General features: G+C 38.7%; 2 protein-coding genes across 2 annotated transcripts; both read right to left on the bottom strand.

Annotated features, from left to right (window-relative positions):
- Positions 1 to 11,235: 11,235 nt before the first annotated feature.
- LOC145158703 (uncharacterized) lies at positions 11,236 to 12,977 on the bottom strand. Its single transcript, XM_079077562.1, has 4 exons — positions 12,896 to 12,977; positions 12,116 to 12,225; positions 11,569 to 12,038; positions 11,236 to 11,494 (listed from the first exon to the last, which is right to left on the bottom strand). The coding sequence occupies exons 1-4, from the start codon at positions 12,975 to 12,977 to the stop codon at positions 11,236 to 11,238; spliced, it is 921 nt and encodes a 306-aa protein (XP_078933688.1).
- Positions 12,978 to 14,327: 1,350 nt separating this feature from the next.
- On the bottom strand, positions 14,328 to 15,891 carry LOC145161525 (uncharacterized). The gene is made up of 4 exons (XM_079081071.1): positions 15,710 to 15,891; positions 15,266 to 15,631; positions 14,902 to 15,159; positions 14,328 to 14,792 (listed from the first exon to the last, which is right to left on the bottom strand). Exons 1-4 carry the CDS (start codon positions 15,749 to 15,751, stop codon positions 14,475 to 14,477), a joined length of 984 nt encoding a protein of 327 aa, XP_078937197.1. The 5' UTR covers positions 15,752 to 15,891; the 3' UTR covers positions 14,328 to 14,474.
- Between the last annotated feature and the right edge of the window lie 2,402 nt (positions 15,892 to 18,293).

The following is an 18,293-nucleotide window of genomic DNA, read 5'->3' on the forward strand; positions in this document are numbered from 1 at the left end:
CACTCGTAATCACTGAGTAGCTCTACCCATCGCCGCTGTCTCATGTTCAACTCTTTTTGATCGAAGATATGCTGTAGGCTCCTATGGTCGGTGAAGACAGTGCACTTGGTTCCGTAGAGATAATGTCTCCAAATCTTTAACGCAAAGACCACTGCTCCCAACTCTACATCGTGAGTTGTGTAATTGACTTCGTGCGTTTTCAGCTGTCTCGAGGCATAGGCAATAACCTTTTCTCGCTGTATGAGCACACATCGTAGGCCCTGATTGGATGCATCACAGTAGACAACGAAATCCTCCGTCCCTTCGGGCAGGGACAAGATAGGTGCGCTGCATAGGGCCTGCTTCAATGTTTGAAACGCAATGTCTTGCTTTTCTCCCCAACTAAAGGTTACAATTTTCTGAGTCAGGGTGGTTAAGGGCTTAGCAATTCTGGAGAAATTCAGGATAAATCTTTGATAGTAGCCAGCGAGACCCAAGAATTGACGGATTTCTGTGGGCGTCTTCGGTGTTGACCAATTCTCAATCGCTTTGATCTTGGAAGGGTCCACGTGTATGCCTTCCTCGCTTACCACGTGACCAAGGAAAGTTACTTTTCGGATACAGAATTCGCACTTAGAGAATTTGGCATAGAGCTTCTCTGCCCTTAGAGTTTCCAGCACTAGTCTCAAGTGCTGACTATGATCTTTCTCGTTTCGGGAATAGACAAGTATATCATCAATGAACACTATCACGAACTTGTCTAGGAAAGGGCGGAACACCCGATTCATCAGATCCATGAATACCGTTGGTGCGTTGGTTAGACCAAAGGGCATTACTACAAAATTCGTAGTGTCCATAACGAGTTCGGAATGCTGTCTTGGGAACATCATTCTCATGAACTCGCAACTGATGGTACCCTGATCTTAGGTCTATTTTTGAGAAGTAATTGGCTCCCTGAAGTTGATCGAATAGGTCGTCGATTCTGGGTAAGGGATAACGGTTCTTGATGGTAAGCTTGTTCAGTTCTCGATAGTCAATGCACATCTGAAATGATCCATCCTTCTTTTTCACGAATAAAATTGGGGCTCCCCAGGGTGAGGAACTTGGTCTTATGAATCCTTTGCCGAGCAGCTCATTGAGCTGGCTGGATAACTCTTGCATTTCTTCTGGCGCTAGACGGTACGGGGATTTAGCTACAGGAGTAGCTCCGGGGATTAAGTCGATACGAAACTGAACTTGGCGCTCGGGAGGAATTCCTGGAAGATCTTCGGGGAAGACATCAGGAAAGTTGCAGACTTCGGGGATGCTCTCGAGGTCCTTAACTTCCTGTTTTTCGTTAACGGCATGGGCTAGGAATGCATGGTACTCCTTTCGCAGATATTTCTGAGCTTGAATGCAGGAAATGATACGAAGGTTCGAGCTGAGTTTATTGCCGTAAACTATGAGAGCTTCGCCTGAGGGCAGATTGAGGCGAACGACTTTTTCATAACAAAGGATATCGGAACGATTGGGGCTCAACCAATCCATACCAATGATGACATCGAAGGTTTTTATGGAAACCGGCATAAGGTCGATTGGGAAGGAATGATCGTTTAGGGTAAGGGTACAGCCTATGAATATGTCGTTAGTGCTCTCTTTCTTTCCGTTCGCCATCTCAACGGTAAATGTTTCGGTTAAAGGTTGGGATTTACACTTGAGTAGATGTTTAAATGCATGACTAACAAAACTTCTCTCCGCACCAGAATCGAAAAGAATGCATGCATAAGAGTTGTCTAGGTGGAACGAACCCGTAACAACGGTGGGCTCAGCAACTGCCTCCTCCTGGCCCATCGCTAATATCCTCCCTGTGTTGCCAACTGTTGTTGCTTTGGGGCAATTTTTTTAAAATGCCCGACCTCCTCACAGCCATAACAGGCTTGACCAGCACTCGCTCCAGGAGCCTGATTGGTTGGTTGGACTGGTGCCTTGCAGAATCGAGCTGTGTGTCCCTTCTTACCACAGCTGTTGCACAACAACTCTCGACACTGCCCATTATGATGGAAGTTGCACTTGTCACACCTTGGAAGGGTACCAACATACCTACTGGCACCTGCTTGGGTGGTTGGAACAGCAGCAGGAGTAGTAGCAGCATGGACTGCCACTGTTTGTTGTTTCTTGGAGGGATCCTGCGAAGACTGTCCCTTTTGTTTGTTCCAGAACTTTTTCTTCCCACCACTCGCCTTTGGTGGTTCGGCAGCGGCTACTACTTTATCAAGATCAACCCGTGATCTATCAGGGTCTGCGCCAGGAACTTGGCGCTGTCAAAAGTAGAAGGCTTAGCAGCCAAGACATTCCCTTGAGTTGGGGGCGTAAATCCCCAAATGTATCTTTCTATCTTTGTGCTTTCCGGGGTGACCATTCCCGGACATAGAAGAGCCAGATCGCAGAATCTAGCTATGTAGGCGGTAATGTCGGAACCCTTCATCTTCAGGTTCCAGAGCTCGTGCTCTAACTTCTGCATCTCGCCCCTTGAGCAGTACTCAGCAAGCATGAATTCCTTTAAGCTTTCCCAACCCATGGCATTTGCTACCGGCAGGGTTAGGTATTTGACTCGACCATTCCACCAGGTCAATGCTCTTTCGATGAAGGTGCAGGCGGCGAACTTCACTTTGTTTGCCTCGGAACAAGCGCAAATTTCGAAAATGGATTCGATCTTCTCGAACCATCAGGTTAAGGCAATGACTCCTCCATTGTCGTCGAAAGATTTAGGTTTCGCATTCGTGAAATCCTTATAGGAACACTCCTTTTGATGTCCCTGATCGCCGAGATTCTGGGGATGAGTACCACCTTCGGATCCGCTAGCCCCACCAGGGTTTATTTGTGCCATTGCTGTAGTCACGGCGGCTATAACTGCTGCCTGGAACATGGCATGATCGAACTGAGGAGGCGGCGGAGGGTCGTTGTTCTTCCTGTTGGGTCTCTTTCTGGGAGGCATCTTTTTCTAAAAATAATCAGGAAGAAGAGGATGGTAAGTCCCCTAGATTTTTAAATCAAGAGATATGAAACAAGATATATCTCATCCTAATAGTTAAAGTGTTCTACTAAGTGATAAACAGAGAATGGTTATTAATGCAAGTAAACTATCGCTAGAAAGAAATAAGTAGCAACACTTGGAATGAATCTCTATACTGTATTCGGCTCTAGCTAAAATGCTCTTATAGTATTTTAAGTTGTGTGCTCTGTTCTATCTATTTCTTGATGCAACACCATGATCACTCCCAGACACATGTTGGTTATGTCTCAAATAAATATAGTTGATCAGGCTATATTGATCCCAGACATGATTACATAACTATCCAGGTTTAACCACAGTGTCCAACATCCAAATACTTTTGTTTTGTTCTACTTATGATATTGTTTCTGGTACTTATGTATACTTGTATACTTCTTATAAAACACTTATATTTTAAAAGTATACTTTTAGTTCAGAGCACTTCAGCCCCATAGTGTTTATAGTTGTATACCATGTAAGGTTCGGTATACTTAGTTCAGTATAAACAAGAGCTCTGATACCAATCTGTCACACCCCCAAACCGGAACTACGGAAACGTTCGGGGGTGGATGACGTCATATGTAGTATCACAACAACTGCATAATAGTAATCATAGTAAACACAACCATTACATTGAATACATATATGAAAAGATATTTACATCTATTTGGTTCTTGTGTTTATACATCCAAAGTATAATCAAAAGAAAAAGACGTGACTCTATACGCTCCGTCTTCTCAAAACTCCAGAAGGTACTTGTCTACTGATTTCCTGAGAATACAAGCAGTTTTGAAAGAGTATCAACATAAAGCTGGTGAGTTCATAAGCGATGTTTTTGTAAAGAAAACCAGTTAATGACTCTGTAAAAATGTTCGCATGTTTTCAAGAAAATCCAATATTTTCTTTATTAAAAGTGTGATAATATCAGTTCTATCTATGACTACTTAGTTCATGCTAGCCATGTATAAAATGTCGAACAGACAGTTGACTATGTGGATCTGCCCTAAGCCCACAACCAAACAAGGAACAGGAAATGAGGCGGAAACCACACATTCCACAGTCTATCGGATATTCTCCATACGTGGCCCTGATGCCTAAACTAAGTAATTATAGAATTAACTATGAATGTTTGTTACTGTATCCTGTTGTAGTATAGGAAAAACATTAGTTTGTATGTCTGGTTACTACCAATCGTAATATGTGTGTATTCTGTCAATGCGCACGTTATCAAGCTAATCCTAAACTCTCTCATTTAATTGTTGTCAAAAGAATCTTTAGGTATCTCAAAGGTAGCCCAAAACTGGGTCTTTGGTATCCTAAAAATTCTGATTTTGATTTATATGCATTTGCTGACAGCAATTATGGAGGTTGTGAACTTGACAGGAAATCAACTTCGGGGGGATGTCAATTCTTAGGAGATCGTCTGGTGTCTTGGCAATGCAAGAAACAACAAATTGTCTCAACCTCAACGGCGGAGGCTGAATACGTTGCTGCCTCTTCCTGTTGCTCTCAAGTAATTTGGATTCAACACCAACTTTTGGATTACGGTTTGAATTTTCTAGAAACCCCAATCTTTTGTGATAATGATGCTGCAATCCAAATAGCTAAAAATCCTGTCCAACACTCCAAAACCAAGAACATCGACATCAAAGTTCATTTCATTAGAGATTTTTATGAGCGTTCGCTCATCCGTTTGGAACAGATTCACACTGATTATAATGTGGCGGATTTGTTCACCAAACCATTCAACAAAGCTCGATTCGATGTGCTTGTGGGCTTTCTCAAAATGATACGTTTTGAAGACTAATTTTTGTTTTAGGTTAGTTTAAATTTTCACATTTAATTTCCTTTCTCTCCTATGCACAAATTCAGGGGGAGAAAAAAAAACAAAACAAAAATTATAAAATTCAAAAATCCAAAAATATGTTCTAATGGAGGTTGTCTGGAGGTAATTAGTTGGGAAGTGATATTAACCAAGTGATAACAGGCAATTTTAATTTGTGTAAGGTACCAACGCTGAACTGTGTAGGCTCTGTGTTTAATGCGCTGGTAGGCACGAAAGATTTAAATGGACTAGACTAGGCATAGATGGACTATGAAAAGACTTGACAAGTATTGACTTAGATAGTTCTGTTTGGTCTGACAATACGACACTCAGGTAGATTGAGCAGTGAGATATACATGGGAATCTGTGGGCTACACTAAAGTAATCTGTATCTAGAACTGTGGCGTAACTTTTCCTCGATGTATGGACGCATGTCCTTAATTCCGGTACTGATAGGGCGACTAAGGCATTCCGATAAAGTAGGTCTGTAGAAGGTTATTTTCTTGCTTTCTTTCTGTTAGTCATATGTTGCTTCCTCAGCGTGATTTGAAGAGATCCGACCTGGACTGCAACATATGCAACTCTATTTCTATGCATCTCCTTCTATATGCAATTCTTTCTGTCTGTTAGTCATATGTTGTCTCCTTTGCGTGATAAGTTTTTATCCGAACTGGAACACAACATATGCAACATTATATTTCTCAATCCCTCTAATTCAGTCAGTCATATGTTAATCCCTCTACGTGATTGGAACAGATCCGACCTGGGAATAAGACATATGCATTTCTAAAATCTATCTTCTTACTTAATAATTGTCTTCTCATCTAAAGTAAGGAGTATTTTGGAAGTCTTTGATTACCGGGGTATATCAGGAAACGGGAAACACATTCTAGTACATCTAAAATTTAACATTTAATAGGTTGTCTGTAGATCTCGCTGCTAAATTTAGGTGGACAACAATATACGTGGTCGTCGTCAGCCAAATGGTCCTTTAGGAATATAATTTAGGAACATAGGGTCAAAAGTCTTGACATTTGTAGCATGTCCAAAATTTTATCACTATCCTTCGTGTTTAAGTGGACCACAATACCGACGATTGACCAGATCTACTCTTGAAGGTGGAGGTATTGAAAAACAGATTAAGGATGTCTTAAAACTTTGATCCCAAAATCATGAAAATAATATTAGCAATGGTGAAAAGAAATTAGTGTTATTTTATTTTATTTTTATTTTTATTTTATTTTTATTTTATTTTCTAAAAAAATTAAAAAAATTTAGTTTGAATTTAATTTTTTAGATTTTATTTTATTTTAATTTTAATTTTAATTTTTAAGTCTTTAAAATGTTTTATTTTTTATTAAATTTGGATGTATTGGGTTTGGGTTTGAAGCATATTGGGTTTGCAGCCCATGGGTTGTGGGCCGGATATGGTCCAGGTATATAAGGGAGGGTTTCCGACTGCAAACCCTAATGCCCTCATTTTTTCGCTCACAGCCGTAAACCCATCTCAGTTTCTCTCAAGTGTTCGTCGAATTCTCTCACTGATTCATCATCGATTTGTTGTTTTTATCTGAAATTGAACTATGAATCTTATAGGTACATCAATGGCGAACCCCACACAGCTATTCTTTATTTGATTTGGTTGCGTTTTGCAGGATTCGGAAGCCAAATTGTTTTTCGTCATCAGAAATATGGACCGTTTACGGCTGTTGAACCGTTTACGGTTGCAACTCTGTTTACGGATGTAAACCGTTTACGGCCGTAAACTCATTTCCAACTGTAAACTTGTTTTTAGCCATAAAACTTGTTTTTCATCCAAATAAAATTAAATTGAAGCCTAATCAACTTTTAATTGAGAAAATTCAACTTTAATTGATTAAATCATTAGTTTTCTCACTTGGCTTGTTTGGTGCAGAACAAATGGCAGACTTGAAATTTTCCGATAACCACAACATTGCTGCTTTCTTGATTGATCCTCCAGCAGTACACCAAGAATTTAGGTCTATGATTCATGCACCTAAGAGATGCTGTCTTGCACATGCTTTCCAGTCAAATCCTGTAATTTATCAAGATTTAGTCAGACAGTTTTGGAACAAAGCTTCAATCAGTAAAGGAGGAGAAGATGGTGAAGACACTGTTGAATCAGTCATCCATGGAAGAAAGATCGTAGTATCTGAATAAATGATTCGCGAAGTGCTTCAAATCAAGGATCAGCCAGGATCTCATACTGAAATTTCTATGGAACAGACTGAAGAGATTCTTGTAAATATGGGTTATGAAGGAGTATTCCCACCCACAATAAAAAAGTTGTTGCCACCATACTGGCGTCTCCTTGCTCACTCATTCGTGATTTGCATCTCCGGCAGGAAATCTGGTGCTGATGAGATTTCCTTACTGAATACTAGTGCTATTGCTGCTCTTTCCATGGATCTTGAAGTCAACTTTTCAAGATTTGTATTGAACGAAATGAAGAGCAATTTAGAAGGAAAAAGGAAGGATAAGTTCTTGATGTATCCAAGATTTCTCCAAATGATCTTTGACAGCAAATACCCAGACTTGGAAAGAAGTGGTGAGACTCTGGATTTAAAATCTCTGGGTGTGAACACTTTTGGTCTTATGAAGCAAAATCGCAAGGGAAAGTATGTGTTTCAAGGAAAGTACCCTCTGGAGAAGTGTGGCCAGTTTGCGGATATTAGCGAGGCATCTGAGTCAGAAAGTTCCTCAGATGATGTCACTCTTTCTGATCATGAAGGTGATGAAGATGATGTTATTACCGCTTTTGAGCATGAAGGTGAAGATGTGATGAATCTAGGGGATGATATGCTTGACTTTGATGATGATAACTTAAACTTCGACTTCAGGCAGGGTGATGATTTCAGGCCAAGTTATGAGGAACTAAATACGTTCTTTGATAATGTCCATGATGTTGTACAACCTACAACGGAGACTGAGGGAGTTAGTAGTGTTCTTAAGGTGACGCCTCCAACTTTTGATCAGATGGCCGACGCTTCAGCTAATCTGGATACAACTACAAAGATTCATCCCCTTACAGTTGTTACTCCAACCACTTTGCCATCTGAAAGTGATCTTATTATGACACAAGCCTCCCAGCCTCCATTCAAAAGGAGAAGAGCCGATCCAAGGCCAGGAGTGCTGATCAGGGAACAAGCACCGCCAGCCCAACAATCTTCTGCAACTGCTGCACCAACCCAACCAACCCATGAATACAGTCAGGTTTGGAAAGAAGGACCAAGTGTTGTTCGATCTTATTATGAAGCCGGGAGCTCTTCAGCTCCTAGGGGTTCCTCTCCACCACAACCTGCACATAATGCTGCCTCCGAGAGGCTTGCCATGTTTTTGGCTCAACAAGTTTTAGACCCTTCACCCCGAGGCAAAGGGATATCTATAGGTGAAGGAAGTTCAGGGGGAGCGGACCCATCAATTTCTGAGCTCAAGGAGGAAATTGGTATTCTGAATCAAAAACTCATTGAAAAGGACGTTTTGATTGGAAATATCGACACTCGAGTTTCCGAGCTTGAGGAAGAAAATTCGCTAAAATAAAAACAAATTTCTGCTCTACAGCTAAACCTTGGTACCTTGACCGCTGGTTACTACGACCTGAAGAACAAACTGATAGCAGAATTTGGCGACAAATTCAAAACAACTGTCGATGAACCAAATGCAGCAGAACCTTCTCATTGTGCTCCTTCCCAAGCTGCTCAAGATCCTCCTGTTGATCAACCTGTCAGAACAACCCGTATAGTTGATCGCTTTGAGAATGAACCTGCTCAAGCTCATCCAAGAATAACTCTGAAGCAAGGTCCAAGACAAGTTACTTCTCAACGAAAGGGAGGTTTGCTCTTCATGAAAAACTCTGACAAAAATGTTCGTGGAGATCAACCTCAACTGACCGTAACCGAGTTTGAGAAAAAGCGGTTCAGGGTCAAATACGGAGACCGGTCTAGAATTTTGATGTGGGGATTTCACGATAAATTAAATGTCTGGGTGGTTAAGAGGAAGAGTGGAAAGGTGGAGTACTACAAACACCAAAATGACTTCTGCTCATGGACCAGAGTCGATCTTGGAGAACTTGCTGATGCTCCTTTTCACAATCCGTCAAATGATCCTCGCGCAACTGATTTCAAACGCTTCTTGGAGAATCAGGTGAAGAGGCAGTTTGATGGAATGAAGACTATTGAGTCATTTGTCAAGAGATTCAAAGACGTCCTTGATCCCAAAACCAATCAGACAGTAAAGGTTGTGATGTGGCCTCCTACAAAGCAAATGATCCAGATTCCTATTATTCAGCATTTCCATGATGGATCTCTAGACGATATGGAGTATTGGGTCTATGATGAAACTACAGCCACCACAATCATCAAATTTCCAACCGGCGTTTTCCGACTAGTTGAAGCAAAGGATCTTTTTCAATTTGACAAACGCGACATTCATACCCTAGCTCGACATCAGAGTGTGGTCAAGAATGAAATTCTAGAGCCTTCTGCTAAAGAATTCACAGGAATGGTCACGAAGATTATTGAAAAGAAGATGTGGCTAGGAGCGATGGGAAGGTCTGACGTGCTAGTCATTGAAAAAGATTGAACTTATGCTAGCCTCAAACCAAGGGGGAGACTATAAGGTCGTATTTTGTTGGTTTGGGCTAGGCATTCATCTGTATGAGTCTTGTTATTCTTTGTCTTGGTGTTTATAGGGTTTGCGGTTGGGTGAACCGAAAACAGGGGTTTTCGGTTCAATTGGTGTTTGCGGTTGCAAGGTTGTTTGCAGCCGTGAACCGTTTACGGTTCATGTTCCCTATATATATGTGTCAGTATTGTCAGAAGTACCGTAGTTGTATGTGTGTGTGTCCATTGTACCAGACGTTTACGGCTCAATAGAAACGTGTGCAATTTGGATCATTCATGCTTCTACTCCTTGTTCTCACTGATTATTGCTTGTTCTTGTGTTTGATCAATAGTTGGTTCCAGATTTGGGGACTTACACAAATAGGGGGTAATTTCGTCCTTTCATATTTTACCCTCGAGTATATACAGATTTGAGACACAAATGTGGGCATTTTTACCTTTATTTTCTCTCTTCTTCTTGTTTTTTTTCAACTGACCTTACTAAAATGAAGGGATCGATGAAAATGGTGGCATGCTCATGTGGATTTGATGCAATAATAAGAACTCCAACTATTCCGTTCAACCCTGTTCGACTCTTCTATGCTTGTCTAAAAAATGTACAATTTCATTTGCATTTTCATTCCGCTATTGACCTAGATTTACATACTCCTAAAATTTTTATTTTTAGGGTCCTCGTGATGGGTTTATATGTTGGGCAGACGAAAGTGGAGACTACGAACACAAGTGCTGATGAAAAGTATTTTACAACTTTGGTTAGGTCAAATAAGAAGATTCAATCGGATGTTAGGAAGCTGAAGATTTGGTTATTTCTAAGTTGGGATGTTTTCTTTGTCATATTAGTCTATAAGTTGTAATGGATTTTTCTTGTTATATTCAACATTCTAATTTCATGCTTCCTGTTATGTTTAACAATGTATGTGTAATGGATTTGTAATGGATTTGAAATTGATTTTTAATTAAATGAAAATGTTATTGTGTTGTGTGCACATTACACATACAATTGTTTATCTTTGTGATATAAGAGTCCATACAATAAGATCCAACATGTAACTTACAATATAAAACACTTGCACCCACATACAAATACAATAATATACAACATACAACAATTGTACTAGTAATTAGACCACATTATAATACAATAACATATACTATGCTTCATATAACCATGCACGTCCATTACATTCATACATGCAAATGAAAATAAACATATTAGTCGAACAAGCAAGTTTCGTTCATAACATTCATCAAAGTTAAACCCAACCAACATAGTAGTCTAACAAGCAAACTTAAATTAAACATCACACAACCAGTTTTCCCTAATCAATATCCACTGGATGTTCACCTGAATTGCCTTCTCCATTTTTTCCTTCAACCCTTTTAGCCATTTTTTTGATAATCCTCTCAGAAAGCTTCTTTTTCTGTGTACTCGTTGTTTTTTGCTTTCTCTTCAGCTCCTGCAGCTTCATTTAATTTTACACCACTACTTCCTCCCCCCTAACATCTTTACTACTTGATTTCTTTCTCTTCACCCTGAGTTTTTTGGGCTTATCAACTTTTTTGGGTTTCTCAACTTGAGGACATGTAACCTTGTTGTGACCAACTTGTTTACATACACTGCATAGAATTTTCTTCGCTACCTTTGACACTGTGTGTCTAGTACTCTTTTCACTTGGGTCCTTCCTTTTATTAACTTTTAGCATGCCTGACATTTTTCTCCTCAAAGGTGGCAGTGGTGTTATGAAATCAATGCATGGCTACATATTGCTACCATTCATCCCATGCATTGGATACTTGTAAGTGTTCCTGTAAACAGCTCCAAAGAACATGGGATCCATATAACTTCCAACATCTTTGTTTAGGTAGGGGATTGTTGCAACTGAGTGCACACACCCATATCCATTTAATTGACGTACTCTATAAGAACATGTCTTCTTGTCCAAATCCACCACAAAAGACTCTGTAAAGTTTCTTGTCTCAAACTGGTTTAAACTAGTTAGTAAAGCCTGCCAATATCTAATAACATTGTATAGAAGTTAGTCTATGTTTAGTAGTGTTGATGTTAGTCAAACAAATAATTTTTTTTTTACCTTTGAGCTTTTTTCAGTTGATTAAGTAATGTTGTAATTGATGGACAATGTTTATATTCAGGCCATGAACTGCCTTTCATGCTCAAATTAAATTGTCTTTCCATAACATACAATCTTATCTCTTCTAAAATTGTGATGATTGGTTTTTTTCTTGCATATCTTATGGCATTGTTAAAGATCTCTGACAATCCATTTTCTACTACATCATACATCCTACCCTCTTGAAAGAAATCTCTACACCATGATTGTGGGTTATTCTCCATTAGATATTCAAAGGCTGAAGGATTAAGAAGTTGGATTTCCTTCATTGTTACATTGAATAAAGGCTCAGTAGATGCCTTGCATGCCTTCGAAAACATCTTCTCATAGTGTACTCCGGAGAATCTTTTCCTGAAATTCGCAAGAATATGCCTTGCACATTTTCTATGTTCAGCAGTATGCAAAATCTCTTTCACATCCTCTAATAATCCCTACACATAAAAAGTTGAACTGGTAAAAAAGTACAACTAAAAATCAGTTAAAAAGAGAATACAAGTAAGGCACATACCTTCTGTTGAGCTGACATAAATGTAAATCCAAAACCATTTTCCATTCCTAAGTCATCTTTTAAATTCTCCAAAAACCATTTCCAATTCTCTTTGTTTTCCACACAAACAACTGCCCATGCAAATTATTAGCATCCCTTCCAACTGCACATATCAACTCTCCAGTACATAACCCCTTCAGGAAACAGCCATCCACGTTTCTTACTCTTCTACAACTACCTAACCAGCCATGCTTTAGTCCCTCAAAACATACATAAAACTTACTAAAATATGTCTTCCCATCTGGCATACTATTGATATCTATTTTCACAGTAGATCCAGGGTTTGATCTTCTTATCTCCTCACCATATGACCAAAGCTTTGCATAGTGCTCAACCAATGTGCCTTTAAGTAACTAAATAGCATGCTTTTTGCTCTCCTACACTGACCCATACTCACATCAATACCAAAGGTTTGTTTGACTTCTTCCCTAAGTAGCCTAACACTCATTTTTTGTTTATGTAAGAACTCAGTTATGAAATGGCTGCCAATCCAAGCATAGCTAACAATTGAACCCAGTTTGAAATTTCTTACAAAATTATACACATCTATTAAGGACTTAATCTGGAAAGAATGTTCTTCACTCATCCATGAAGCCCACATTCTAAACTTACACTGCCTAGAACAACATTTAACTGAAAGTCTTCTACTGGCATTTTTTTTGTAGCACAACTGATAGCCATTAGCAACATCATAGCTACATAACATATGTTTTAACTGTTTTGGACTATCAAATCACGTACCTAAGACATGTCTTTGTTTTTTCCAATGCACATTTTCATTATATGTAGTTACCTCCTCAAGATTTGCCTCATTGTCATCCATCTTAACACATGGATCCTCATGAGGTGGACTGTTTGGGGTTGACTACACCTTGGGGCATAGCTTGCTTAAAAACACATCATTCATGGTCTTAGTCATTGGAATGCAATCTACATTTACAAGGTCATCGTGTATATTACCTTGCAATTCATCTGGGTCATTCTGAACAGCTCCCTCAACATGCACGTCTTCATTAACTTAAGCTACCCCTAAATGGTTGTCTTCCACACCGCTTACATCAAATTGCTCATCGATAATCCATTGATGTACATTTACACCAAAATGATCAACGTATACATCCATGACACAAGCAACATCATATCCAACTTCGATGAACTCCTGGTAGTCTATTTCATTAGCTAATATCATCAATCTATCAGGAAACTCCATTTCGGGCATACAAAAATTAACATTCACACACCTCTCGTTTGCAAATCTTTCAAGGAACCCCACAAACTCGTTCCTGTCCATTCCAACAATATGGACATCCTCAAACCTTTGATCCGCTCCATCCGTATAACTAATTACTGGGTACCTAGTAAAAAACCCAGCAAAGTGAACATCAATCTTCATATAAATGGCCATGGTATCGAGACTTTAGGGAACAGTAAGACAAAAATGGGAAGAACAAGACAACGACTGTTCTTTGTCAAAAGATTTGTAGGGCAAGCTCATTTAACGACAAGGTGACGTTGAATCTTAGTTTGCATATTTTTTAGATGAGGTGGGGTTAAAACCTGCTGACTAGGACGGGGTTTACCGGCTCACCCCTTCAGTTTGAATATAATGACTTTAAGAATAGGTAAATTAACAATTTGTCCCCCTAAAAAAAAGAAACCTTCTAAACCATAACATTTAACATGGTTGGGTTACAGTAACATTTATCCCATTTAAATTATTACAATTCGTTTTTCTACAACATACTTCAAAATTAAACGCATTTGAGAGAAACACAACTATTCTATAGATATTTATATATTATGAGAATGAGAATGAGAATAAGTATAAGTATGTAACCGTTTAAATTTGTAATTTAGAGCATCCGGTATGAGTACACAAAACGTTGTTATTGTCTATGTGGCACCCTTATAACATGATCATAATACCATGAACACCATTTCCTCCTTGGTGTTACATCATATCTTGTTGGCGTTATGACATATTGAAACGAAAACATTGATTGGTTGCACATTTCAACTCTCTATTTTTCTCCTCTTAACATGGTCATAACACCATGAACACCATTTCCCCATTGGTGTTATAAGGTACCTAATGTCATTATAACACCACCTCAACGAACCCATACCTAATGCTATTAGAAAAAGTAAAAGTATAATGATGATAAAGTATCCATACCACTAAAATATAAATATATATAAATATTAGACGGTGGAAAACCTTATTGGGCCAATTATTCGTACCACTTTACTTTAATGCACAAGAGAATTACATGGAAATAACAAAAAGTAAATAAATCTAAAACAGAAAACATGAAGGGAATCACTCCTCGTCTGGGATCAACACAACCGAACCCGTTGTTTTTCGACTCTCAAGAGCAATGTGAGCTTGGGTTGCTTGAGACAGAGGATACTTATGATTAACACGAACCTTCAATACTCCCTTTGCAACATTAGAATACAAGGCTTCAGCAGCTATAAGCAGACGTTCTCGATTACCTCCGATGTATTCCCCGAGTGATGCAAATGTAAGATAGATGGATCTGGGTGCTAGTTTAGTCACACTTATCGGCTCTGGTTCACCTGATGCAGTCCCATAAACCACCATGTATCCTCGTGTTTTTAAGCACTCCAATGATCCCTTCATATTTCAAAACGTACACAGGCATCATCGTTGTTAGTTACATTTATAAATTGGAGCCAACAAATCAAAAAGAATTACATATGGAATTGATTAATATGATTCTTACATTGAAGGTGTCTTTCCCAACGGCATCGAAGACTACATCCACCCCTTTGCCTGATGTTATCTCCATCACACGTTCCACAAAGTCCTCATCTTTGTAAAGAATCACATGCTCACATCCATCTTCTTTCGCCTGCACAGCCTTCTCCTTGGTAGACACTGTTCCGATGACGGTGGCTCCAATCGCACTTGCCCATTGACATATCAGATATCCGACTCCACCTGCCGCCGCATGTACGAGGATTGTATGTCCAGGTTCAACCTATCGAAATCGTTGCTCCATTAATATAATATTTAAGCAAGTTTTATCCTCTACATGGTACAGACAGATACATAAATCAAGACTAATTTGGATGTGTCACTGTCACCTTAAAGGCTCGATGGATCATGACATATGCGGTGAGTCCTTTAAAAATGACGGCAGCTGCTTCAACGGGATCAACAGAAGAAGGAACAGGCACCGCTTGATCTGCGGGGAGTATTCTCTCTTCGGCATAAGAACCCACCTGCCCACTAGCGTAAGCCACAACATCTCCAACTTTGCAGCTGGTTACTCCGGCACCGACAGCTGTTACAACTCCGGCTCCTTCCATACCTGGAGTAAACGGTACAGGTTGAGGGTAGTGCCCTCGACGCATATACACATCCAAGAAATTTATACCAATTGCCTTTTGCTTCAACCTTATTTCTCCCTCTTTTGGATCTGGGACTTCAACATCTTCCCATGTCAACACCTGTAACAGAAACTAACACCATTAGTCTTTTAATCAATTAAAGAAAGCGAGAAACAATTAAAGAAGGTGAACGTTGACCTCAGGGCCACCATGCTCATGGACTCTAATTGCTTTGACCATGGTGGTTGCGTTGTTGTGTTGTGGGTGAGACTGTGAGAGTACTCTTGTGTTTGTGTAGCAGGAGATTGGATCGATGTCACCTTGTGTTATCTCTATCGGTTTTATAGGCAATCTTCTTCGATCATGTAACGTGTCGTAAACTCTTGATACCTAGATCTACACATTTCTAATGTGTTGATGTGGGTCACTGGGTTGTTCGCTGACACTTCTAGTTTTATATGTCGGTAAAAAGGCCTTCGAGCATTCCCATAGCTTTTAATAAAGCTTTGACTAATTTCAGAAATTGTCCCAACGGTTTTTCGAATACTGCAATTTTAATCCACGTTTTTATTTTGTGCCATTTGAGTCCCTTTGGTTTTCAGTTATTGCACAATTTTTCCACCCGTTAACTTTGTTAGAATTTTCCGTTAAATACAAGTAAAATGACATTTCTACCAATGGACTAAAATTGTAATTACGTTTTTAATTGTTTTAGTTGCTTTATGAACGAGTTGATGTATGATACTAATCCAACATCTACCTCTCATCAATCTCTCTCATCTTATCCATTTGTTCAAGTTAGGGATCAAAAAGTGAGAAATCAAAAGGGTCTCAAAGTTTAAATGATCTATAAAGGTTTTGTGAAATGGCATGTAGGAATTCTAGATGAATTACAAACAAATTGAGTGTACCTATAATATCCCAAAAATCAGAAGGTAAAAATTTCATTTTTAAATCAACTATAAACACCATTTATCCTTTTCAATCATTCAAAAGTATATCAGAGCGAAAATAGTTATCATAGTACAATCCCAAAATCATAAAGTTGTGAAAACATGGGTGGATGCGCTGCGATCAAACCAGACTCTTCCCTTTCGAACCGGAAGTACCTGAAACATAAATTGAAAACTGTAAGCACGAAGTTTAGTGAGTTCCCCAAAATACCCCATACCATACATATATGTAACAGTCAAAAAACATATTGGGTCTATATCACCCCCTTCGGTATCTTTCAACCGGTAGTGAGTCTATTTCACCTCTTTGGTATCTTTCAACCAGTACTGGGTCTATTTCACCCCCTTCGGTATCTTTCAACTGGTATTGGGTCTATTTCATCCCCTTTGGTATCTTTCAACTGGTACTGGGTCTCCTTCGGTATCTTTCAACCGGTATCGGGTCTATTTCACCCCTACCACTACACATATAATCATAACAATAATAGTCACAGAGACATCAAGTAGATACAGGAACAACAGGTTACCTTATATGTCTCAGGATCATCAGCAAAACATGGCTTGTATAATGATTTCACACGTTACCTTTCCATCCTAGGTAATAATCGTAACTTATATGTCTTTCCAAATAAGTATCAAAACCCTTGTACTTCTTGACTATTGGCGGTGCTCAAACTTGCACCTACTCTTCATTTTAAATTTGATCTTCATCGGAGACTCCTGCTTCTTTTAGAGTAGACTTAACCTATGATAAGTTCATTTTTTTTTACTTTGATTACCATAACAGACCGAGCGGTCATGCTCTAATGACTCTTTTATTTTTGGAGTCAGATCCAAACATGGAATATACCTTCCTTCATGTTATAATGTGATATAATCACATTCTAGCATGTAGCACTTCTAGCTATATGCTGCTTAATTTTAACGGCGATCCTGATACTTCTATTGATCATTTTGATCATCTTTTCCTTTAATCTATGTTCAGACTCAATTTGATATGACCACTAGGGTAGGAATAATATTTATCTTTGTAGTCATTATCAGAACAAATGTAATGATGAAAATGAAGAAAATAGCTCAACTACTTAGAAACTTAAGGGTGGTTTGATAGTTGCTAACTGGGTTAGAACCTGACTAGGTTAGAAGTTCTGACTGAGTTAACTTGTGACTGAAACTTGTTGTTTGATTTTGTATCTGACTAACTGTGCAAAATGACTATTTATCCCTTGTAATATCTGAAACACAACACATATTGGAATTAGCATAAAACTCTATAACCAATATTAATCGCAACGTACTTTCATTTATTTGAGAATTGTAAAAATAAATACAACATTCAAGCTTTTTCTTTTCCACCAACATTTGTATTAGCTTTTCCACCGACCTTCAAAATTTTGTTATCCATAAATCATCATCTTGATATAACAATCCAAAGACCATATCTTCCCAAAAATAAGAAAACAAAGGGATGACAAAAAAAACCCAATTCAACTCAATAAAGAATAGAAAATTTGAAACCTTTATGACCAATTTCTTGTACATCTGTGCAAGTCTATTTACGTCATAATCAAAAAATATAATTAGATAAAAAAAAACATCACATTTATGAATCAAAATCATAATTCATAGAGAAGAAACAACCACAAACAACTTCACGAAACTTTCCAAAGAATTCTTTAAGTCCTTCATCAGTTGTTTGTTTGCTAAGACCTTCATTTAGCAGCAAAATAACAGTAGAAAGACAAACCTCAAAAGGCCTGAAAGCATTACATCACAAACATCTTCCAGAACATGTTTATTTCAAGAACATGTTCTAGCAGTAATTCCAC

Source organism: Lactuca virosa, chromosome 2 (genome assembly GCF_052849685.1).
Source record: "Lactuca virosa cultivar CGN04683 chromosome 2, Lactuca_virosa_CGN04683_v6, whole genome shotgun sequence".
NCBI lineage: Eukaryota > Viridiplantae > Streptophyta > Magnoliopsida > Asterales > Asteraceae > Lactuca > Lactuca virosa.

Bases quoted from the DNA above. Each gene is read 5' to 3' on its own strand.
- LOC145158703 (XM_079077562.1), bottom strand. From the start codon at position 12,977: ATGGATGACAATGAGGCAAATCTTGAGGAGGTAACTACATATAATGAA. The intron at 12,226-12,895 runs GTACGTGATTTG...TTGCATGGGCAG, and splicing joins AAAACAAAGACATGTCTTAG to TTGTTTGTGTGGAAAACAAA. The intron at 12,039-12,115 runs GTATGTGCCTTA...TTTTATGTGTAG, and splicing joins TTATGTCAGCTCAACAGAAG to GGATTATTAGAGGATGTGAA.
- LOC145161525 (XM_079081071.1), bottom strand. From the start codon at position 15,751: ATGGTCAAAGCAATTAGAGTCCATGAGCATGGTGGCCCTGAG. The intron at 15,632-15,709 runs GTCAACGTTCAC...TTTCTGTTACAG, and splicing joins ATGAGCATGGTGGCCCTGAG to GTGTTGACATGGGAAGATGT. The intron at 15,160-15,265 runs GTGACAGTGACA...CGATTTCGATAG, and splicing joins TGATCCATCGAGCCTTTAAG to GTTGAACCTGGACATACAAT.